The sequence below is a fragment of the Haemaphysalis longicornis genome, unplaced genomic scaffold (genome assembly GCF_048455015.1).
Source record: "Haemaphysalis longicornis isolate Haplotype H1 unplaced genomic scaffold, Haemaphysalis longicornis Haplotype H1 scaffold_1, whole genome shotgun sequence".
In the NCBI taxonomy this organism is placed as follows: Eukaryota; Metazoa; Arthropoda; class Arachnida; order Ixodida; family Ixodidae; genus Haemaphysalis; species Haemaphysalis longicornis.
Window position 1 is genome coordinate 72,714,489 of NW_027526203.1, and position 25,256 is coordinate 72,739,744.

The following is a 25,256-nucleotide window of genomic DNA, read 5'->3' on the forward strand; positions in this document are numbered from 1 at the left end:
GGCACATACTATAACTCCACCCTCCTATCCCACAAGTCCCCTTCATGCTTCGAATATAACTGCCAGGACTGTCACGTTCCTGCCACCACTGCTCTCCTCGTCTTCATGTGCCCTCAACACCCGGTTCCGCTTCTTTCCCCAACCCTTGAGCGCTGGGAATGGGTGAAGACCATCTCAGACCTGCAGGAGCAGTGCAGCCTGATACAGCAGGCCACACGAGCCGCGGCGACGCGCGGTCTCCTGGACTGAAAAGGCCACCCACCTCCTCTTCTTTTTCTTGCTCAATAAACGCTTTACCTCCTCCACCGCCATCTTCTCACCTAACATTTCATATACTCCGCATGCTAGAACTATAGCAGACATTCCTGTAATGCTTGAGCACTAGTATAATCTGGAAATTCACATTTGTTATGGATGAGAGGATTTGTGAGTAAATAAAACTCATGCGTTATCTGTCACTGAATTTTTCAGTTTTTTTTTTTCCTTTCTGCGTTTCTTGGAATCATTTTTAAGCACTAGTCTGCCTCATTTATATTTTCTCAGAGTCCCGTTATACTATTGCGGAAGAAACTGGGCAGGTGTTTTCATTCCATTAGATGCTCACAATTTAGAGTATACCTGTTCTGTACCGCGATATGTTCCCTGCGGAGTTCAGTACTGAGGCCTATGGAACGTAACTGTAAGACACGCTGCTTTGCACCACTCACCCTGAGTCTGGCTGGACACCAAACGGATCCCGAACTGCCTGTTGCCTCCTAGCGTGTCACCCCTGAAGGATGCGTAGTGGGGATCCATTTCCGCGCTGAAATGATTGTCAAAACTGTTGAGCCGAACATGGTCTGCCTTCGCATTGAATCCACCGACGGCGACCACCGAACTGGCGACGACGTCGACGACGTGTTAAGAGCCTAAAAATCAAACTTTTGGCAACTCACGGGAAAAAAGTGCACTTTTTAATCGGTTTTGAGCGTACATAGCACTGAAACAACCTTTCAATAAAGTTTTTTCGACCAGAGTATCACCAGGTGCGAACTGCACTACCTTCTTACAAACCATTTTTAAATTCTTAGTCTCTATGCATAGATAGCGTGGAGTGCCACTGAAAATATCGAATTGAAAAACTAAGCAATCTTAAGGCATTTTCATTATGTGAATGCCGAAATTGTTATTTTTGTACTCCCAGACTCGGCTTTACGCCCAAGGGTAGAACCCCGGCAAAAGTTGTGCAAAGTGAGGTGACAGTCGTCGCACCCCACCAGGCCTCCTATTCAATTCCCAAGGTGCACGTTCACTGCGATCGTAATTTGCGTAACGTTGGTATGTTTAGCGGCCTCCCTCTTCGCATTAAATTTTACTTCAGATAAATGAACCATTATGACTAGTGTGAAATACTAGCCCATCCCGCTATTGTGACACTGCTTGAACATTTTACGGCAATGTAGCCTGTAGCGTCGATCGTCCCATTCCCACCACTCGCCAGCTTGGTGTGACAGGCAGCAATAACTCAGCATTTTATGACACTGCAACGAGTCCGAAATTTCACTTCAAGCACGCACCGGCCTCACACTCAAGGCCGAAACACGGTGAATTTGGAAGCACCAAGTTGTTTTTGATGAACTCCTGTCTTTCGAGGCTCGCAACTTCCCGCAACAGATCAGACGACTAAATGTAAACCCAGCCACCCCCATCACTAAAACCAACGCAGAAATCGGCGAAGAGTGCGCACTCTGCCTGAACCACAAGCACCTGTTTCGCCCGGCGGCCACTTCCGCAGGTGGGCGGGATCACTTGCTGAACAGACGCAAGCAAGCAGGTGGGTACTGGCGGCCGGGAGTTAATCTTCGATGGCCCCACAGCAGAACGCCAACGCGCCAACCGCGAGAAGTCAAAGGCCCAGACAAGTGGCCCGCGGGAATTCGATGCTACCATTGAGTCGATTAACGTGAAAACACATACGATGCAACCCAACATCCGCTTTCCTCGACCGCTCAATTAGAGTTTCTCCCTTACACATAGCTCTCTCTCCCCCTCTCTCAGCTCTGCTTATCAGTGTCTTTCCAAGCTGCGTTGTCGCTCCGCTCCCTTCTTTGCCACCTTTTTTCTATCGCCGCCTTGTACTATCCTTTATTTCGCTTTGCCTTGGCAGTTTCGCACTCTCACCTGTTCCCCTCTCCACTCCCTCGAGCACGTCTGCCTTATCTCATGCACGCGAGACGAAGAGCTGGCAGGCCATATATACGGCCGGATGGCACAAGGATCGTGTAGTGCATGATGCATGGAGTGGAGAGGAGGGGGCACAAAATAGGCGTTTTATTTTTAGAAACTTTAGAGTAAGGAGTTCGAAAATTACACGAGAACGTGCTCAATATAGTAGCTTACTTAAACTCTTAGCCACCCTGATCCGTGAGACCATCTAAATAAACCGGCATTTACTCTAACCCCGATCAAAAAAAACCCAGTCATACGACACTTTCGCACAGTCCCTTGAAAATAGTATTATCAGGTTCCACTGTATGTGGAACGCTGAATCCCACCGAGGTGCTCATCTAAGTTGGCTTTCTCTCGGGGCCAAAGAAAAATTCCACCGGCACGCCCCTAAAAGTCGGTTAGCCCGCCCGCTCATGGGCAGGGGGCAGCTCTTTCCCCTCCTTGCCCTCGCTCTCCCTACCATGACTGCACTACCGCGTTGTGTAGAGCAAGCCATCAACACCTCCCATAAAAAATACGATTCTTACCCGCCCTCCACACTTCTTTTCGTTCGCTGTGTTTGCATCGTTAGTGCTTTGTGGGCTTTCTTCGAATGGGTAGCTGTGTTAGCTAGTGCTAGCGTCAAAGCGTCCAACCAAAGGTTTATGTAGTGGCTCTAGCTAGCGCGAAGTGGCCGAATTTGAATTTCGCAGTGAAGCTGGCAAACTTAAATCAAGCCGAACGAACATTCACGCCTTTGCAGTGTTTAAATGACAATGCGACCACGTCGCCTTGGAAACTCGCTCACCAAATGTAATGTGGTCATATGGATGCGATAAGCCAATAGCCATTGCATCCTAGAAAAGATGGGATTCCAGCTAAACATTGTGGAGATAGATTCTAGCTGTGCCCAGGTACAACTTAAGAACGGCAACAGAAGTTGATGCTACGCCTCATCACCGCAGCCAGATGTTACTCCGCACGGCACAAGTAGCGCGTTACTGGGAATATTTTGAGCATGACCCGAGCCAATTCCATGATTTTTTTTACTTAATATGCTTATAAACTACTGCAGCGACGACAAACAAATTATGTTAGAAAAGCCAGACGATATCACACATCCGTAGCAATCTCCTTTCAAAGCGCGTGCTCCCGTTGAGATCCGGTTCTGCCGCTTAGGCGGAGTGATACCGCACATGAGCTATTGCCATTCTTAACTTGTGCCCGTGTATACAAAAAAATTTCCAGTTGGGAACCAACATGGAAATGGGAATTTCCTGCCATGAAATTAAATTATTCCACCTGGTAATTGTACTTGTCCTGCAAAAGAAGACTGATTTCTAGCCAGAATTAAAGCTGGCAATTTCTGCAATCCAGCTTCAGTTGCAGATTTTTTCAGCTACAAAATAACTACTACTCCAGGTATCAAAATTCCAACTAGACATAAAGCCCAACAAAACCTCTGGTTCTATAATCCAGCAAGTAGTAGAATTATTTTCGCCTAGGTGCAACACATTGGTGCACTATTTTTGCCAGTAAGGCATTACACTTAAAGCTCATTAATTCAAATTTCAATACTTCAAATTTATGGATAATTAGAACTGTACGATTTGGTCTGGCCAAGCTCCATAGGGGTCGATATAAGAAGAAGCCCACTGATTCGAACCCGAGTAGGTTCCGCCACAGAGAACTAAAATACGCACCACCGTGCCGGTGCCTTAGCACCTGGCACGTGGCCAGGGAAATGCACCCGATGCCTACACATGAAGCTGCGTACAATAGAGAAAGCAACATAGAGTAAAACTGATCTAAAGCCGCCATGGCAGGTTCTGAGAAAAACGTATTATGCGCGGATTACCTCTTTCGGCTTTCAATGATGCGTTTCCGTGCTGTCGACAATGGGGCTTGAAAGAGCCCTTGGCTCTTTCGGCTTTCGAAGATGCCTTTCTGCTCTTTCAGCTTTCGAATATGCATTTCTGTTTTTTCGGCTTTTGAAGTTGCATTTCCATGCAGTGGAAGATGCGGGTCTGGACTCCATCCCCGCCTCTTTCGACTTTCGAAGTTGCTTTTCTCCTCATCCGGCTTTTGAAGACAAGTTTCCGTGTAGTGGAAGATGTGGCGATGGACTCCATCCAAGCCTCTTCAGGCTTTCGAAGATGCGTTTCTGTTCTTTCCACTTTCGAAGACTAGTTTCCGTGTAGTGGAAGACGTGGGGATGGACTCCATCCCCACCTCTTCAGGCTTTCGAAGATGCGTTTGTGCTCTTCCGGCTTTTCAAGGTGCATTTCCGTGTAGTGGATGACGTGGGCCTCGAGTCTGTCCGCGCGAAGATCCACGTGATGACGTGGCTCTGTTGGGCCTCTCCCAGAGAAGTGTGGTGTTGGGGGGCAGTGCCTGTAAATACAAGAAAAAGAACCCAATCAGGGGACGTGTGTTTGCAAATGGAAACAGTTCACTACTGCAGATTGTATTCAATGTTTCACACAACTGCAGCTGTACTGCAGGGCACAAATCAACGAATGAGCTCTGAAAGAAATCATAACAGCATGATTGCTGCCTTTGTGCGGCGAGGAGTAGTAGTATGTACGTCTTTATGGCGCGAAGGCGTCGAGGCCCAAGTGCGCCAGATCAAGATGATTGGTCTTTCAGTCAGTAAAATACAACTGGAATGAATGCGAGGCCTAAAAAATAAATATTTGGCATGGGGGTGTGAGAAGATGGTCATGATGAAATGATGACAGCATCCGTGTGTAAAGAGTGCCCAGAGCATAAAACATGTCCCACGCGTTATCAAGAAATGTGAAGGCCCCGACTTATCCTACTCTGGAGTTACGCACCGGAGGTAAAGTGTTTAAAATATCTCAAATGTAAGTTCAGTGAAAACATATGTTCATCCATTAAAAATAACGATGGGTGTAGAGGTATGGCGTATCTACAAATCTCAGGAAAGTGTCGGCGTCTAATGTCCTCAAATTTTCTACACTCAATTAGGATATGGAGAACTGAGAGCCATCCTCCACATCTGTTGCAGACTGGTGGTTGTGCGCTGCTAAAAAGATAATGTACCATACGTGTGGCAAATTCTCTCTCCATATACATATTTCAGTGAATCTGTTTTGTTTTTCTGCAGCTTATTTACCCTACTGTGGTTTCATGAAATGTAACTTGTTCAGTAGTAGTTCATCCCATTCTTGTTGCCAGAGTTTTCTTTGTAGAAGTGGCTTTATGTCTTGCTGCACGACCGGTGATAAGTCTATGCCACTGCGGAGTGCGCCCTCGCCAGCACATCAGCGATTTCATTTCCCGGAATGCCACTGTGCCCAGGCAGCCAGCAAGCTATTTGGAGGTTTTCAGAAAAGGCCAACATTATCGATCTGATGAGATTATTACAACCATGTTTCTACTAGCTCTCCCTGTCTTAACACTGTTAAAACACTCAGTCTAAAAACAATTGAGTGTTGTGCTTTGGTTTTTATAATGTAGTTACTGAGAGTAAAATTTCATGTGCTTCCACTGTAAAAAATACTGGCATTTGTGTTCATTGTTTTTGTGCTGTCCAAGTTCCGGCCATGGGCTGCACATGAAACAGTGGAAGCAGACTTTGAGGCATCTGTGTAAAAACAATTTTACCGGTACTTGTCTCGCAAATACAAACAATGTAAAATCATTTCTGTGGGTGCATTCTTTTTGCTAAACTCTTTAAAGAACACGGGGGCAACAACATCTCAAATACTAGTTTGATAGGTTCCCATTGGAATTTTTGTGAGGAAGAGGCACTCACCTCTGCTAACTGCAGGGTCCACGAGATGTTCTTCCGAATGGCCGCCGTGCACTGCTGGAGCAGGTGGTGTGAATGGGAGCTTCCTGCGTGACCGCCTCCGCCTGATCAAGCCGTGACGCCGCCTCGGGGTACTCCTGCGAGTTTTGCGTGCCTACGAGCAAGACCAGAAACGTTTTTTTAAACAAATCAACCTCGGCAGGAAAAACTAGGGACGGGAAGCTCTCATTTAAAAAAATAATAATTTCGGTATGTATGTTCCGAAACGTTGAGCAAGCTGAAAATTGAAACAAAACCAAATTACTCTTCCTAGCGTATTCTCCAAGTGCCCGGAGTGTTGCGGCTGCGCTGCCAAGTAGACGCATTGTAAACAGCGCGACTATGGAGACAAAAAGGGCGGAGCACATTTTTCCCCCATTATCCCTTAACCTGTGAATGCCAGAGGAAGATTGGCCAGCATGCAACAGAGTACTAGAGAAATGCTGTTTGTATGAAGGCCTTACCTTGGGTGTCCTGGATGCCTGAATCGCAGCGTCCTTTTTTTCTGCACGGAGGAAACAAGACGACGTAAAAGGGCAATGAAAAAAAAGAACCTTGCCATCCCTTGCCAAAGAAAATTGAGACGCGTGAAAGCTTTCCGACATCAAAACTGGGTCAGAAGTGCGTCAACACCTTCGTTAAAAGTGTGCCTAACCTTCGCTGAAAGTGCGTCCAATTAGTCGTCAAACCTTGAAAGACTCAAGTCAAAAGCGAAGAACGAACCTATGCGACGGTTTTTCGTGCACTAAGTAAAGGCATTCACAAACATACCTCTGCAAAGTTGGCGCGGCTCACTCAAACAAACTCACAAATTTTTTTTCCGAATCACCACTCACTAAAACTCATACTCAATGCTGATCCGCACATCTGCGCTCCCTCAAACTCAAACTCACAGTGAGCGCAAAACTGAGAACTCACTCGGACTCAAAACTCACAAGGTACTAGAACTCAAAATGTACTCAAACTCAAAATGTGCTCAAACTCAAATGTACTGAAAACTCAAAATGTACTGAGTACTCAAAATGTACTGAGTACTCAATATGTACTCAAACTCAAAATGTACTTAAAACTCAAAATGTACTTAAAACTCAAAATGTACTCAGTACTCAAAATGCCCTCAAACTCAAAATGTACTCAAAACTCAAAATGGACTCAAAACACAAAATGGACTCAAAACTCAAAATGGACTCAAAACTCAAAATGGACTCAGGCGTACTCAAACTCAGTCGGGCTCAAACTCATTCAAGCTCAAACTCACCATGCCACACTAGCCTCGCGCTCCCTCAAACTCAAACTCACGTGTGAGTTTGAGTCCAAATGAGTCTGAGTGAGTGGACTCATGAGTGATTCCGCCAACCTGTGCTCACAAACAATCGAAATGTATGACGATACGTGGTTTATGGAACAAAGGTCTACTATTGTACTCCTCCTTCATGATTGATGAGTGTACTCTCTTATCTAGAAATGCTAAACGCTCCTTTTTTGCATTTTTAAAGACACCTTGTTGACACAATGGAAGTCTGGCTTCACATACGCCCCAAGTGTCCAGAGCTTTTCAGCCGACCACTCAGTCTATGGGGCAATGCAGCAGTTTTTTTTTACAGCACGCCACCAGTCCCACTGAGAGAGCTTTTGTACACAACCAATGATGCTAAGAAGAAGCATGGACTTTTACACAGGCACACTAAACTTACGCTTCCAAGACAGCTGGCAACCAGAACACAATGTACTAACACAATGTACTCGAAACCACTCACCACTGTGCCCCACCCTCTCGCCGAAGAACACCTCAACGCTGGCCCCAGCTTGCAAAGCGGGCGTGAGCGAGTACTCCATTCGCGAACAAGTCCTCGTAGCGCGGCCAGCCTCCTTATTGTGAATTTTAGACGACTGCAATTAGAGGAAACAACCGTTCATTAACTGGTGAAGTCTGTTCGCCGAGGAAATCCCAAACATTTCCACTCTGTTTCAGTTAAACACCAGCCATTGCAATGCAGTATCGCGACGCAATGGCAAGCGAAACGAGCTAAATTGGAACTGAAATGCAGTAGGATAAACACAAATACACACAGAACACAGCCTATTACAGGGGCCCCGCAGCACTTGCTATCGACGACTTGGAAAATATTTTGGGGTGAAGTATGTCTTAGCAATCTCCTTCTGCAAGAATTATGAAAATCTGTTCACTATCACCGGAACTACGCGCGATGAGAAATCGCGCATACTTGTACCCTCTCAACTCTCGACCGCGGACAACGCGACGAAAACTGCGCACTCTCTCCCGGAGAAGGGAGCAGCTATAGTTGATGACAGGGTAAGAGTGCAGCTCTGCCCACAAGCGTTGTTTGGCCGCTAGCTGACTCTCCGCGGTTAGAAAAAATAGTTCGTTATATTGCAGCTGTTTATACCCATGATTACTAATATGAGCAGCTGACAGTATAACCATCCGATTAGGATGTCGTTTATATATGTTTCATTCCGAAAAATGAATGATTTTCACCGGAAAAAGAAAAAGTCATCCTCATTGAAAACTGGCTCAGGAGAAAAAAAAATTACCCACCAAAACAAAGGTTATTCTTGATAGAAACTATTCCCGGTGTATTTTATGCTTAAATCAAAGCTATCTGTGATTGTTTTACTGTTAGACAACAGAAATAAACATATAAGCAACGCGCACACGATTTTTTGGGTCTGAATAGTTCGAATTTCGACCGCTGCACGTCGCTTAGCCGTCGTCTGCTTGGAGAAACATAACATAATGGTCGTCGTTATATTTTGTCGGGCTCGTCGCAGTTCGACTATTTCTTCACTTCGCGTGTGCAATCATTGTCAAGAAATATAGTTAGTACAATATCTTCCACAGCCATCATCACCGCTAAATCAAGCGTCGTAAACGCAGGGTGGAAGAAAGGGGCGGTTCGTCGCCGCAATGGCTGGATGCAGTGCACGGACTGTGTAAGCCCAGGGTGAAAAGGAAACCAGCGGCGAAAATTCATCGGTGTCTTTCAGAAATCGGCCGCGATATGAACGGGCCACGCATTGTTCTATGCGACTGTTTCGAACGTAGTGACACACTGCTAACACCTATCGCGGCGACGCACGCAACCGTGGAGGTCGCGATGCCGCATAAGGTGTCCTGCCTTGCGAAATCAGCTGTAGGTGCGAAGAAACAAGCGTTATTTTATTCCGCTTAAACGAGACGACAACACCGTATGGCGCGAGCAGAGAACTGCGGGATGTGAACCGTTACAAGACTAAGCATTTCTACTTCACGAGACACGCGAGTGGCAAGACGCTTACGTCAGTTGGTTAGATTGACAGTATACAGTGTCATGCTTTCAATCCAGGCGACCATTTCCGAGGTGTTTCCCGGCGATGTAATAAAAGAGCTGCCGGCGTTTCTTTAGTGTCATATCACCACCGCGCAGTTTACAGTGGAATGATAACGCAGAGAACCCCAACTGAGGGTGAAAATTGATAGAAAAACACCCTTAAGCACTAGCAGCCGCCTAAAAAAATTACTGTTGCGAGCTTTTATGGAAAAAAACGAATAGTGACCTACAAATGCATCCGTCCTAAGTTTGTTTCCAAGTTGTGCTACATTCAACTTTCATTGGCTTTACACTGATGTGCAGCAGCCTACCGTGAAGATATTTTTATTGTTGATGAGGCTTTTGAAATAGCATACATAAAGAAAATATTCGGTTCAACATGTAGTTGCTTTGCAGCCATGTCATGTCAAGCTTTTGTGGAAGCATTTTAATTTCTGATAATCTTCCCGAAGCCAATAATCTTCCCCTATATACACCAAACAGTGACGTCGAACACTGACTGCCCCATACGAAACCCGAACGAACAGCTATACAAGTGCACTCAATTCTTACTGCACCTATTTAGACAACCACACTCAACAGGCCAAATGATATGAGTATGAACGTGAGATCTAAGTGAGTTATTTAAAAATGTGCCGGCATCTCCATGCAAGCATTTCCATTTTATGCACTTCTGCAACCAATCAGAGCACCAAAATGGAATAGGGAGAAGAAATATTTAATTCTCACAGCCCCTTGTCAAGGTGTCATGGGCATTTTCTATTCTTACCACACTTTCCAGCCAGCAGCAGCAAAGTGCCACCCTGAAAGCCTGACATTGGATCCATTTTGATTTGCTGCACCAGTGTTTTCAATGCATAATGCAGCTTTAAAGCCAAAAGCAACAGTGTGTACGTGAAAAGCAGTGACTTCACAGCGTGAAGGTGTGGCATGAATTCATTCTAACGTACTAAATAAGCATCTTCAACTCTCACCACAACTTCATGGCCAGAAACTACAATGTGTGTGCGAGAGAAGCAGCGATTTCATAGCCTGAAAGTGTGGCATGAATTTATTCTAACGTACTATGTAAGTGTCTTCAACCCTCACCACAACTTCATGGCTAGAAGCTACAATGTGTGCATGAAAAGCAGCGACATCACAGCTTGAAGGCCTGGCATAAATACATTCCAACGTATTTTATTAGAGCTTTCACTTCTTACCATAGCTTTCTAGTCATAAGAAACAGTTCAACCTTGCAAAGGAGTTACATAGCATCTTGAACAAGTGACGTAAAATCGTTGCGACCTGCTGAGTAAGTTTTTCCAATTTTTACTGCGTCTGAACGAGCTGGAAGCAACAGTGCGCACAGAAAGCAGTGACATGACACTCTGGAGGCCTGAAGTTGAACCATTTTGATTTGCCGCATCACTGCTTTCTATTATTCTTGCAGCTGTATAACCAGAATCAACAGTGCATGCTTGAAAAGTATGAACATAGCATTCTGAAGGGGTGACATACCTCATTTCTACCTGATACACAAGTGCTAGCTAGCAATTACTGCAGCTCTTCAACCTGAACCACCTTCAGTCACTGTGTGAAGGCTCTCCACAGTTGCTGGAACAATAACAACATCTAAAAGTGGGAAGCGGTGTTGAATCTAAATTAAAGTATGCTCCATGATAAGACGCTCTAACATGTCCTCCACTCTGTATATAACAGTCTATCATGACAGAGACACTGGAAATCTGAATGTCTGCCAATACACTGTAACCCCTTTGTTGAAACTTAAACTGCACAAGCACCAAAATGCAATCATTAAACTACAGCCATCACTATGAAACACAGCTGCAATAGACACATTTTTATAACTCATAAAGCCCATCACACAAACTGCATGAAAATAAAGGGAAGATAAACTATTGGTTCATTCCTACTAGACGCATTCAGCTATTTCAAAACAACTTTAAAAGCTCACGACACTTATGAGAAATTCCACACTGCACACGAAATACGCAGCCTCAGTACATGCATAGTCAGTTTCTCTGATGCCACTTAGTGTAGCGATGGGAACATACGCACCATAAGCTTAGCAGGCATAATAAAAAGCTGCGCGCGTGTGTATTTTTGGCAATGTATAAAAAACTACGTGGTCATGTTGCGGGGCCACACATTTCCGGCTTCCTTCAACGACGTGGTTCAAAATCCACCAATCATGCAGTTTCGATGTTTATTTAGCCCTCTTATACGTTTCAAAAATTCTACTGATGATTACGACGAACCAATGACAGTCAAGAAACGAAACGCAAACCACATTTGATTACCTCAACAATACTCGCACTCGTTCATACTTTTGTATGTTCGATAATGTGCCCATTGGCACAAACAATGCCATAGGCACCCGTCTCTCGCAGGAAGGCAGGTTCATACCGATTTTCTTAAAGCTACCCAACCCAGTCTCGGATAATTGTGCACGAACGTTTACTTCTTCGCGAGTATCTGCAATAATGGTTTAATCATACCTGCTTACGCCAGGGGGAAAAAAAACGCCACACCGCTGCTCCGTTCGTACCCCGGCAAGCTAAATCAATGCGCGAATCACCAAGGAAAGATACCCTACATTGTTAGATTTGGCAATCGTCTTAATAACGTGTTCGGCTGTACGAGCGGCCGTATCCGGCCAAAAAACACGCCGCACACGTTTGCACGATCCGCGTCGGGCCGGACGGACACCACGTAGGCCTACGCTCAACATTGGGCACAGCCTACGCTCACAGCAACAAACGAAAACGCTTGCAACTTGTCACCGCTAATGCCATAGACGAAAGCAAATCGCATTATTTCTTCACAAAGGTTGCGTTACACCGACACAATTTCCACAATCACACCAGCAACAGATGCAGCTTCGACGCTTTGCCGTTCTCAGATCGAGTTCGTTGACGACGTTCCGAGTACGTAAAACAGCCCACCAGTGCCGCCACGATTTCCTCACGTACGTACACACCACGACGCGGCAAGACACACACGGGACAGGTGACGATAAGCGGCTTCTTGATGCACTACAGCACATTCGTAACACAAATCGCCTACAGAGCTGTTGGTTCTCGGCAACCTCGTTGTGGCTCGACAGCGGATGAACACAAAATCCCTTTGATCTTGAAAAGTCGCTGCAGAGTTAAGCTGTCACCAACTATAGCGGCGTTCTCTTCGGCAGCCTTCGATATATCACAGGTCGGGGAGTTTTCTCCTTCTCTCCGCAACATGGAGGGGTCTATTTCCGGTCTGGTGCCACAAAAAAGCAGGCATGGCTGCCTGGTTGCAAGCGTGCACTCAGGCTGGTAGGGTGTTTTTGAAGCAATAAAGGTCTGTTGTAGAGTGGTCTCATTCAAAGGGGAGTATTGTGTTCGCCACTAAAACTTGGCGCGCACATAGAACACAAAAGAAACTCCAAAACTGTGCGTACAGGTTCAGGCATAGAGGAGGTTAATACGCAGCGCCTGCAACGGCAGATCGTCCCAGGAAATGCGAAAAATAAGCCGAAAGTTGACCAGCGACAGCCGATAGGACAGCCATGGCCTCAATGACGTCGTTTAGGCCATGCCAGGGGTGCATAATGAGGAAAATTGAAGAGAGCGCGGTTGGTTTTTCCGAGTCTTTCCCAGCGATTTGCGCGCTTACCGCTTCACATGCACATGTAATATTTGGCTCAGCTATTTCTGGCAGTGTAATCTAGACGTCCCGCAGGTTTACGCCCACTGTTCAAAGAGCGTTGCAGGGTCCCTTTAAGTGCAAAAATCCTACCTTAGGCGTGGACGTATCTGCATCCTCAATTTCTTTCTCTTTTTCTGTAAGTGCAAGGGGAGAACAAATAAAAAACGTCAGTCATTTCGCGTTACTGCACAGCCAATGGTGCGAAACAATGCGGTGCTCAACAAAAGTCCACAAAACATTCTTTTTCAGAGAGGACTGATGGGTAGATAAGCTTTAACCCTTTAGCCGCCAACCCCGAGCTGTACTCGTCACCCAAGTTTGTACCAATATCGCCAACGGCGAGTCACGCTCGTCCGGACCGATTTTCCGCTCCTTCTGCCACCAGAGAGACGTATCACGGTCGTCAATTCCTTTGCTTGCCATTTTCAACCCCAGATGGCGGTAGTTGTCCATGGAAAACTGATTTCGTGCCTTTCGCGCGCGAAAGGCGTGAAATAGCCATTTCACAATGGCACTTCGCAAAAGGAATGCCGGTGGCGGCGACGCGCCAAGAAAAAGAAGTGCTTCTTGGAGCTGTGAAGACAGCAGTGTTGGTGAAGAAATGGATTTTGTGTCCGACAGTGACATGGATGTGGACTTTATCCTGGATATTGCTTCAGATGACGACGAGAGCGACGGCGATGATGACGACAACGAGAGTGACGCACTGACCAGTGCACGTGTGTGGCAGCGCATGGGCACCGATAACCCGCAACCTGCACCTCCACGGTTTCCCTTCTCTTCAGTGCCCAGAATCGTGCGGAAGCCAACTGACGAAAATGACATTCTCGGCTGGTTTCATGTATTTTTTGACTGGGACATCATTGACCTAACCGTCACGGAAACAAACCAGTTTGCGGTAGCGTACTTTGCTGCCCGGGGTTCTACGTGGAAACCAGTAGACAGCGATGAGATTATGGTCTTCCTTGCACTGATAATATTGCAGGGTATTGTCGGCAAACCTCAAGTTAAGATGTACTGGTCAACAAAGCAAGTTTTGCAGACACCAGTGTTCAGCAAAGCCATGAGCAGGAACCGCTTCAACGCGTTGATGCGCTGCCTTCATTTCACCAACTTGATGGATGAAGCTACTCATCCACACCCCCGGCTATGGAAGCTGTGGCCCGTTATCACAAGGCTGAACGAGGCATTCCTTGATGCCTATGTGCGAGAACAGGATGTTCCCGGTGATGAGAGTCTCCTGCTTTTCAAGGGAAGATTAGCATGGAAGCAGTATCTTCCGCTGAAACGTGCCAGATTTGGCCTGAAATTATTTCTATTGTGTGAATCTTCAAGTGGCTACATCTGCAATTTGACGGTATACACTGGCAAGGGGACAGTAGATGTGACCGGAGATGAAGCCATGGGCACTAAGGTAGTGATGGACCTTATGGGGCCCTTTTTCGACAAGGGATACACCTTGACGATTGACATTTACTACAATTCACCGGAACTAGATCACATTTTTCTCAAGTGGAAAACCGATGTCTATGAAACAGCTCGTCCCGGAAGAAAGGGCATGCCTCCGTTCAAAAACACGAGTTGGAAAAAAGTTGAAATTTGCGCCTCTCGACGTGGAAAATGCCTCGCCCTCCAATGGAGAGACAAGAAGCTTGTGAAGTTCATCAGCACCATTCATTCACCTACCACGCAAGATGTTGTCACCCGCAGGAACGTGCAAGTTTCTAAGCCCACCATCGCTCTCGACTACAACAACACAATGGGTGGCGTCGACCGGTCGGACCAAAACCTGTCATACTATACATCGTTATGCAAGGGGCAGAAGGTCTACAACAAGAAACTATTTCGCCACTTCCTTGAAATAGCTATCTTCAATGCATTTACTCTGTACAAGAAGTCAGTAGGACGACTGAGTCATTTGGATTTCCACGTACGACTTGTGGAGGTAGTACTTGAGAAGAGCCTCCACACTCTGGCTGGAGCAGGTCGCAGATCCGACTCATCTCTGACAAGGCTCAAATGCCGACATTTCAAAAGAAAAATTCCACCAACGCCAAAAAAGCAGGAGCCAACACAGAGCTATGTTGTCTGCACACGTGCCCATTCTAAGGATGCATCAAAAAAGTCACGCAAAGAAACGCGATTCTGGTGCGAGGACTGCCAAGTCTGGCTTTGTGCGACACCATAATTCGAAATCTACCACACAAAGAGCGACTACTAGTCATGAAAGCTTTTGTTACGCCGAAGGAACATCTGTGCAATTTTCTGTGTGTTACTGTGATTGTACCAAATAAATACTTTGACTTTCAGTACGTTTTTTTACTTATTACCACGGCATGCATTGAGGCAAAGCCACCCCAGCAGCAGGTTTTTTTCTGTTGTAATTTCTGTGCTAATTCTAAACAGAAATTATTCATGCAATATATTTTCAGAATCAGAATTGCATGGGGAAACATATGACTGCTTTAAAAAAATTCACGATTTTGGTACGTTTTTTGGAAGTTGAATTGGTGGTTAAAGGGTTAAAGAAGTACTGACACGAAATTTCAAAGCTAATATAAAAAGCTTCCTTTGTATATATGGAGATACCCCCTCAGAAGTTTAAACCATAACCGTTCAGTAGAACATATTTTAAATAAGTTTTATTCATTGCGCACACAAGGAACCTCATCCACACCATCGAGCAAGCTTGTGACTTCATCTGCGCTTCAACCCAAACGAATGACATCAGGGCTCCTGTCACATATAGCCTGTATTCAATAGTGAGGCACGCATGCAGACAATCATGTGAATGCGCCGTCACTGGTTACGTCGGGCTACTTGCCCGTGCTAAGCGCATGATATGGGTTGGACATTTCAAGCTCTAGCCCGCCGAACACAAAGTAATGCTTCGACTCCAATGTGAGTGCGATTAATAACAACTCTGTTGACACCACCGTTGAGAATCGGGTTGAAACGGAGCAGACGACGCACACTGAGGTTATTTTTTTTCTTCGGCATGGGGGCACAGTGGTATAAGCCGAGCCATGTCCGTAACGCTTTGGCCATGTCCGTGGCCATTTCAGTTTTGCCAAGCAAAGAAATTTCCAGCTAAACTTTTCAATGAACACCACCTATAGAGGTGGCCGCGGTGCTGTTGGAGCGCTCTTTTCCGCCTTCTGCATCACGTCAGTTTTGGGGAATGATATCACGTGCAACTGAGGCCAGTCGGGCCAGCGTGGCGCGCACGTGTGCCCAGACCAGCATTGGCTGCGGTGCGACGAGAACAGTGACGTCAAATGCACCTTCCTGTCATGGCGGCAGCCTTGGAGTTTTTTGCTTGCTTCACCGAAACCGAAACTGACATGAATAAACTGAGCTGCAAGTAATTATTCGTGCTGCATTCAACAATCTAACGTGCCATTTTATGATAAGCTGTCTCGTAGGCACCTATTGTTGCGAAAAAAAATGGAACACAAAAATGTGCCAGTACTCCTTTAAACTAAAAGATGGTGCCACATTGTCAAGCAGAATGCATTAAAGTGACTATATTCCGACTATCCATAACGAGAATGCAAATCAAAAGAGCGCCCCTGTCGTCGTTCTCACTGCGGTTGCACTGTCCGCTAGGCATTTTGTAGGTAAAGTAAAAGGCCGCACGGCCCATTCACATTGTTTAACCCCCATCTCATGTCCCGTGCGGCACCACGATAGACACACAGAGAGTGGCAGGCAACGGACTTGTAGGGCGGGCAAGTAGTTTTGTCGTATGTGCCCAGAGCCTGACCAGTGGCTCCTGTGGCCGCAATGGTTCACTCGGAAGGTTTTAGTTTTCCTGCTAGACGACACCGCTGTCTCCCTCGCTTCTGGCCTCCATTTACGTCATGAAACTTCACAAAATGGCGCGAGGGATGAAATGCATTTTTCAATTGGTAATTTCACGGCAATTAACACATCTTTCGCCATCAAATAAACCCTGAGAAGACTTCGAGGCAGTAACAATTTCGTCTTAGCCCAACTTGCCAGTAGCCTTCAGTGTCTCTTCAAAACTTGGCGGTGCTTGTGGTAAGAGTTGCTCACTACAATATACAGTGTCCCACCTATCATGTACCAAGAATTTAAAAAGAGCAATGGCATTACTCAAAGAAAACCTAGTGCATTATGTGTACAGTACAGTGGAGTAGCCACTAGTAGTTTTTTCGTTCGTGAGTTTCAGTGGTCAGATGCTCAATTGGTGCTACTACTAAAGTAGCTACATCTCTGGGGATTAAGAATGCCAGCCCGTTTTCACATTTGGGTACAATGGACACAGTGTGTAAGGCAGCATGGGCCCATAGGAAATACAGGGGTGGTAGAGGCAACCGTCCCGTAGCCCACCCTTATAATTTGCAATATGGCGTGTGCTTGACTTGCCCCGTGTTGGCGGGGCATATCTAGGCCGGCTGGCGTCAGCGATGCCCCTGCCGAATGACCACAGGTGTCCACGGGTGGCGCGGCAACCCTGTGGCGTCGGTGAGGCATCCAGAGGTCCACCATGAACCTGGACCCAGATGGGGCCCGGACGAGAGCTGGCACTGCACCTGGGAGAAATGTTTTTTATGAAGGTCTCCTAATTCAGCGCTTTGTGCGACCACTGCGTTCAACCGGTGAACTGCAAGCATTGCCATGCCATCCAACCCTGCTTCGATGAATCAAGTATTCACGGATCAGTTTAAGGCCCTCTTTTGACAACCTCTACGCCTGCTGTCTCAACTGCCACGCCAACATCGCTGTCAAGAAGGTAAACATCATTAAGGAAGAGATTAATGACTTCCTAGGGAATAGTATACACAGTCGGACCACTTCCAAAGTGGTCCACTTCCAGTGCGAATTCGTGGTGCGAACCAACAATGTTCTGCCATGTCCATATTAATCATGATGATGATGAAGGCCTGCATATACTGGATAATGTTCAATCAGGGAGATTGGAAGGGAGAATTAGGAGCCAGCGGTGGTGGCTCAGTAACTAAGGTGTGCTGCTGAGCCTAAAGGACACAGGATCGGTACCGGCCACCATGGCCCTTTTTCTGTTAGAGGCAAAAAATTAAAAATTATAGTGCGTCGATGTTTTGGCACTCTTAAAGATCGTCAGGTGGTCTAAGTTCATCCGGTGTCCTCCACTACGGCTTGCCTTATAGTCCAGGTGCAACCTTGGTGAGGCTCAAAACCCCCCCAATTGGAAAACATTTAGAAATGATGAGGAGAGCTAGATGTAGTTTATCTTAATGGCAAAATGGAACACAAAGAAGACAAAGCATGCACAATTGCACAAGCACTAAAAGTGGGAACTGTGGTATAAATGTTGTAAGCCGTTCTGATATACACAGAGCCCCTTTAAAGTTGGCTTCACTACTACACCGAAACTGAATTCTGAGAAGATGTGTTTACGGTCAATATAAGCAGTCTGAAATTATTTGGCTTCCCTACTATGCCCTAATCATAATGAACTGCAAGGGCATTTCTAGCTGCGAATACAAGCAGTCTGATATCAGAAATGAAGTCTTTCAGGCATTTTATTAAATACTCCCATAAAACCTCTTGTATTCCTGTAGAACACCATACAATAACCTTCATTAAAGTCATGTTTTCAGTTATACACAAATGCATTTCTCAGAAGACATTTTTTAGGCCTCATAGGAGCATTTTGGTACCAGAGTATAAAGATCATGGGGGCTGTAATTTAAATACCTCCATAAGCCCTCATGCGCTCCAGGGAAGTGCTACACATACAGCCCCTTTTCTACTACATATACATATGAACTCCTGCGGATACATTTTTCTGAAGCCAGGTGCAGTCTTATATGAAAATATCAAAGACATAGGAGCTTTTATTATAGACACGGTCTTGATTGATGAAATGCGTTTATTCACAGTAATGAGACCCAGGAACAGCCTAGCGAACAGATCGAGAAGCGGCCGGCCCAGTCACCACCTCAACCTCCTCTTTTACTAATCCACAGTGTGCGTGGCCAATCCCTTACGTTACAAACCCAGGAGACAACCCTCGTCAAAACTGCTCTGTAACTACATTTTTGCGTTAACTGTGTGGCTCTGCTTGGACATGGCATGCCCTAGATTCTTTTTCTTGAAAATCCTAGTAAAGCTTTCTTTCCATCACCTGCACACTATAGCCACAAAAATATTCAGGGACACTTGTCTACCCACAGCAGCAGATAGTATATCCCTGTGGCAACACCATGCCCCTAAGAGGTACTGTGAAGTCATTCTAGCCAACGCCGCCTGTATAAACATTGCCTCCAGTATGCGGCGCGCGCCAGCGGACGTCCCCGTACGTCACTGCTCGCGAGTCGCGAACACTGCACCCACTTCTACAGCGTGTCTGTCAGCTTGCCTCAAAGGCGTCGGAGCGCTGCCTGGGGAACACTAGACAAACTGTTAGCTATTTTGCATAGTTTCTGAGAAGCGGCTCTGGCTGGTGGACATGAAAGCACGTAAGAAGGCTACGGAGTGGGAAAGGGTAGGAGAGAGCAACAGGAGTGGCTGTTTGGCCATTTTTCGCTCGCGCATTAGGCAAGGATTACACAGGCGGCATTGTTCTAGCGAACTCCTGTATGTAGGCTCTAAATGGTGTAAAATGTTCCCTGCAGCGCTATTAAAACTTCTCTAAGGGCTGGGTAGATGCCAAAAAGTGTAGAAATTATTTGCATGAATACAGCTTGATGGCCAAAATTCAAAAAATGAAAATCCACTTTCTAAATCCACTGACTAAATTTTAGAATAGGTGATGCAACACAAAGGCAAAATGTTTTTTTTTTTTATTTTTAATCAGGGCATATACAATCATTCCTCTCCTAGGTTAACGTCGATGGTCGAATGACACCTTGGAAATGACACCTCATCCTTTCCCACGTCCTTGATGCCTGCGATACAGTACACTGATGGGGCCGCTTTGCCATTCCCTGTGCCAAAAGAAACAGTTTGTAGGGTTCCGTGGTCAGTTCAAAGAACGGTGCTTATCAGTGAACAGCCGCATGTTGTCAGTGAGTCGTCAGGAGAAACTGCTTGGCATGCCTCTGCTGTGATGGCGAGCGGTAGAGCCCAAACCTCGTACCAGTGTTTCTAAGAGCAAGCTTGGCAGTGGCAGGCACCATACACCATGAAATCGGAGCACGAGTAAAGTAGTCTTGCTTGGGGGCTCAAAAAAGGTACAGAAGTAAAACTGGGATTGAAAAAATAAGCCGCGTTATCTACTTCCTTCACTGCAAATGTCGGCGAAAACTCCTCTTCCGCTCTGCGCTCGCAGCCCTCGCGCTCTTCTCCCCTCCCGCTCCTCTCGGGATGATTTGGATGAGGTTTGTTGAAATAAATTCAATTTGCCCGCCTACACACACAGCTCGCGCGCCATCTGTTAGGACCACGCGCATCTCCAGGCACAACGTCCTGGAGAGCGGCAGTAGCAAACAAAAAACAGAGCCTCACACTACGCGAAACGCAATACCGTGCCAAAACAGCGCGCGTACTACTGCGGTGACAGAGAAAGCAGCCTCTTCCAAGCCAGAACTGGGTCGCTACTTATACCACAGCGCCGACAACTGTTTAGAGTCCGACCCAAGGTCCGGCTGTGCGGAGCCCCCAGTGAAACAAGACATGTATTGCACCAGTTTTGTTTTGTACGCTGGGCGAGTTGGTACGGGTTCATGAAGGAACAACCAGTTCACGAAAGACGAGGACGACGAAGGCTACAAACAACGCTGCTGTAGTTGTAGCCTTCCTGTTTGTAAAAACACAGCGCAGCGCTGTGTTTGTAGCCTTTCACGTCCTCGTCTTTCTTGCGCTGGTTGTTTCTTCCCCAGTGAAACAGTTGACCACTCTTCTACGACTGCCCGAAGATGACCGCAGTCGCCTCGGCCTCCGACAGCTTGGCCATGTGCGGGAGCTCGACAGAGGACCAGGCCAGAGTCGTTAGGGTCACGAAGCAGCACCGCTGCCTCTAAGAACAGCACCGAAGACACGCTGACGCCAATAAACTCAGCGCGCCGCAAGCCCAGAGACTGTAGTGCCGAACAGACAAGCGAAAATACACTCACCACAGTGCCGCAGTCTTCGCTGTACATCGGAACTAGTACGAACGCTCCTACGAAAACAACTTACACGTCTGAAGTGCTGCCCGCGGAAGTCAGCGGAATCATATGATTATTAACTCCAGGATTATTAACATGGAGGAACCATGATTATTATTCTGATTCGGCCATGGATCTCGCAGCCGACCCGACATGGCTCGGAACGGATTGGGAAGCGATACCATACCAGCGACTGGGAAAAAAAAAAAAAAAACTAACTGCGGCGAACAAACTGTAACCAACGTATCTTTTTCTTTTGTTTCTCGTTCTACCTAAAGCAGCCGGAGCTGGAGTTTTGTTGCTTGATTTCATCTCGCACGTGCTTACGCCCTTCTGCAACATTTTCAAGGTATCGTTTTTCGTTTGTTTGTTTTTTTTTTCACCAACGTGTATTTTTAACTAAAAGGAAAATGTGCAGTGTTGAATACATTAGGTGTCTTCGATTTTACTGCACTCGCTGCACTCATTCAGGTAGTGCAGCACTCGTCTCTTCGATTTTCGAGTGCAGCGCGCGGCGCCTGCACTTTTCTCTTCGATTTACCGACGGTGCAGAGAGTGCAGGATGAGTTCACGCTTTCCCTGCACCTCCCAGGGAGGAGGTGCAGAAGCAGACGACAAAAGTGCAGGACCGGTTCTGCAGTGGCGGCGACTGCGCTGAACTGGCGGAACTCATCCTGAACTCATGCAGAAAGTGCAGGCCAAATCGAAGAGACCTATTGTCCCGGGTACCACTCCTTGCGCCTCAAATTCGCGAGATGGCTTGTTCATGACTTGCCTCTTGGTTGCGACGCAGGCAGGTCCAGGCCTAACGGTGGCAGCGGTCCTCCCGGCGATCGGCCATTGGGGCCCACGGGTGGCGTGGCAGCCAGCCCCCTTGGCCTCGGCGCAGCATCGTTGGTCTACCGCCGACCAGGACCCGGTGTTGGGCGCGACAGAAGACCGCACCTGCGAATAAAGAAATCCCTGCTCAAGGTCTCCAATTCATCGATTCGCAGCCGCAAAACGGATGCCGCGCTCAACCACACACCGGCAGCTCACCGCGGTGTAGAAGGCCTCACTGAGAAACTTCGCTGCATGGAGGTCGGGCCGACCTCCATGCAGCGAAATGTAGGCGAAAAGGCGGCGAACGTCGCCCGGCGGCGGCCGCTCCGCCGCCGGCGTCGAAAATACGGCTGTTCGCCGGCGATCTACGCGAGCTAGATGTCGAACGCGCGGCGGCGAACGCGACCGGAAGCGGCAAACTGCATTTTGAGGCCGCAGCCAATCACAGCCTCGTACTTCGTTGTACTTCCTGTCCTGTCTTCCATCGGCGGCGTTCGCCGCGTCATGTTGCATGGAGGTTGGGGTGGACGAAAACTGAGCGGCGCGTCAAACCACGGCGTCCGCCGCGCCAAGTTCGCCGAGAAACTTCGCTGCATGGAGGTCGGCCTTAGGCGAGCTAGATGTCGAACGCGCGGCGGCGAACGCGACCGGAAGCGGCAAACTGCATTTTGAGGCCGCAGCCAATCACAGCCTCCTACTTCGTTGTACTTCTGGAAGACAGGACAGGAAGTACTACTTCGTTGTACTTCCTGTCCTGTCTTCCATCGGCGGCGTTCGCCGGGTCACGTTGCATGGAGGTTGGGGTGGACGAAAACTGAGCGGCGCGTCAAACCACGGTGTCCGCCGCGCCAAGTTCGCCGAGAAACTTCGCTGCATGGAGGTCGGCCTTTCTAACGTGCTGGCAGTGCTGGTCCCTTCGAACAGCTGCGGCGCGCCAATCGCGCTTTGCCAGCACAAAGCACGAGACGCCACGTGCCGGTGGTGGTGGTGGCGCTCGGATGCGTACCTACGCAGGAAATTGGCCGAGACAGGAGATGACTTCCCAAACCCCTCGTGCAAGAAAATGCTAGAAAAATGGTAGGAGAGGAAACGAAAGCTACGTACGAAAACAGAAACTAATTTGCGGCGAATCGAATATACAAACTCTGAAAAAAAAAAAATACTGCTGATATATATTTTGGGAACACGTAAATTATTTAATTTCAATTGGACGCTGTGGAAAGTAACTGAAAATGTAGAATTCATAAATAGGGTAAACGACCCGAATCTGAAATGAGTGAAAATCACGAAAAACATCCCCTGCAAATGTCCATCCCCAATGACCCAAATGGTGGTAAGTTAGCTCCGACAAGGAGGAGGAGTAAAAAACTTTATCAAACGCAACATAACCGAGTACTTCAAGTGCATTCTCTTTATTTCTCTTAATCCCACGCCCAGTTTTTTTTTTTTTTTTCTCAGTTAGCGCCCATTTCCTGGCCAATCCCCCTGAGTGGGTACGAGCCATTCTTTCCGAACCAACCAACCAACATTAAGCGTCGAGAATGTCCCGGGCCAGGTTCACCAACGCCAAGTGATCTTTGAGCTGGTCCGGGGCTAGCCTAGTCCGCCACGTTGAAGGAGGAGGGTGTGGAAAATGTGGGGATTGAATTGCAATGGGGAAGGAGGTAATGCAGTGTTCTAAATTAGCGTACGGCTCGGGACAATTGGGTCATGCTGGGGAGTGTCGTCGACGGTAGAGAAAGGAACGCGCGGGTGTAGGGAGCAACGTTTTGTAGGGAGGGTATTTAACTGTATACGTCCAAGAATGCGTAGGTGCGTGGTGGTTAGAGATTTGGCAGGAACAGGAAGTGTAGGAAGAGTTTCTCTGGTGTTCTTGTAGTGAAGCTTTATTTCTTGTTTGTAGTGGAGAGTAACAATAACAATAACAATACTTTATTTCAACCCAGGAGGGCTGGGGTGTGCTGGAAAGGCCAAAGGCCCATACCGAAAGGCCCAGCACACGTGGGTGGATAAGGCCAGGGAATCCCAGGCGCCGCCCGGTGCAGAAGTTCGCGGGCGAGCCGCGAGGCTATGCACTAGTACCTCAATGCCTGGGATTCCAGCGTGACCACGAATCCACCTGAGTGGGACAAAGTGGGGACGTAGCTTTGTTAAGACTTTGCGTAGATCATACTGTAGTTCTTCAGGAATCCTACCCATGTGAATGGCGCGGATAGCTTGCCGGATTAGGGGGGTGCTAAGGATGGGTCCTGACTCCGTCGGAAGAGCAGGACGTTGAGGACGTGCTGCATGGTATCTTCTACGGGGACAAAAGCAGCACAGTGCGGAAGGCGCTAGGCGAGAACGGTGGGATGGACGAAGCGTATATACTGAGCTAAAAATGAATGAATGAACGAATAAAATCTTTGGGGACCCTTGTTTCCCTACGCCTCGCCTGCAGATGTTTTCGCGAGCTGATATCCGCCATTTTGGGCAGCCGGCGCGTCGCGTGAGTCGTGACCTATGTGTGACGGTAGCGTATAAGGGGAGGAACGGCTGGAAACGCTGATTGGTTAACAGAAATCAACGCTCAAGAAGGCGATCCGTCTCCCTAGAGCGACCCAGGGTGCCTAGGGAACCAAAAAAGGTCCCCAGAAAGGTCCCTGGCCGTACGGCGGCGCCACCGCGCTGCGGCCGCCAGCGGCCGCGGCCGACCGGCCGAGCCTGCCGGTTCATTCGGCCCTCCCCAGCAAACCATAAAACATCTTGTGGATGTCCATTCAATGTAACTTCCCTGATATCCAATGTGCAGAGGATATCCGTGAACACCCACGTTATGTCCACAGGATATTCAGGCGATGTCCCTATTGCCTCGGAATAGACATCCACAAATACTTTCGTCTGGATATCCACAGGATGTCCTGAAAATTCATGGAAACTTTCTGTGGACATTTCACAGATATCCGGACGACATCATGTAATGTCCATTTGATGCCATGTTGAGGCATTCTCAGGACCTTATACTATTATTATATAACTATTTATATATTATTATTAGTGACATGAAACCATCCCCATTTTTATTGCAAAGAAAAATGGTATTTATTTCAAAATCATTTCAATATCCACCAGATGAACCTTGCTGGAAGTCCAAGGCCTAGAAAACATTTAAAAAAAGCACCAGTTAAACGCTTGTTAAATGGTATTATTGAAACAGCTGCTTACACCATCTGCCTTTTGAAAGAGTGACAGGTTAAAAGAAAATTGCAATCAACCGGGCGGGTCAAATACTTTACATACAAATTCACCATCAACAGGCGTGCATATATG

General features: G+C 47.2%; 2 protein-coding genes across 2 annotated transcripts in view; both read right to left on the minus strand.

Annotated features, from left to right (window-relative positions):
- The window catches only part of LOC144177519 (uncharacterized), a 57,977-nt gene extending 57,185 nt beyond the window's left edge, over positions 1-792 (minus strand). The window contains exon 1 of the mRNA XM_077705265.1: positions 708-792. The gene's annotated coding sequence lies outside the window, so the exon portion shown is untranslated. The remainder of the gene's footprint in view (positions 1-707) is intronic.
- The window catches only part of LOC144178360 (uncharacterized), a 38,405-nt gene extending 14,167 nt beyond the window's left edge, over positions 1-24,238 (minus strand). The window contains exons 1-9 of the mRNA XM_077706181.1: positions 24,202-24,238; positions 22,164-22,216; positions 21,901-22,070; positions 17,419-17,585; positions 13,117-13,160; positions 7,762-7,894; positions 6,469-6,509; positions 5,969-6,119; positions 4,046-4,581 (exon numbers count right to left, since the gene is read on the minus strand). Coding sequence (XP_077562307.1) covers positions 4,424-4,581; positions 5,969-6,119; positions 6,469-6,509; positions 7,762-7,894; positions 13,117-13,160; positions 17,419-17,585; positions 21,901-22,070; positions 22,164-22,216; positions 24,202-24,238 — 954 coding nt within the window. The 3' untranslated portion in view covers positions 4,046-4,423. The remainder of the gene's footprint in view (positions 1-4,045; positions 4,582-5,968; positions 6,120-6,468; positions 6,510-7,761; positions 7,895-13,116; positions 13,161-17,418; positions 17,586-21,900; positions 22,071-22,163; positions 22,217-24,201) is intronic.
- Between the last annotated feature and the right edge of the window lie 1,018 nt (positions 24,239-25,256).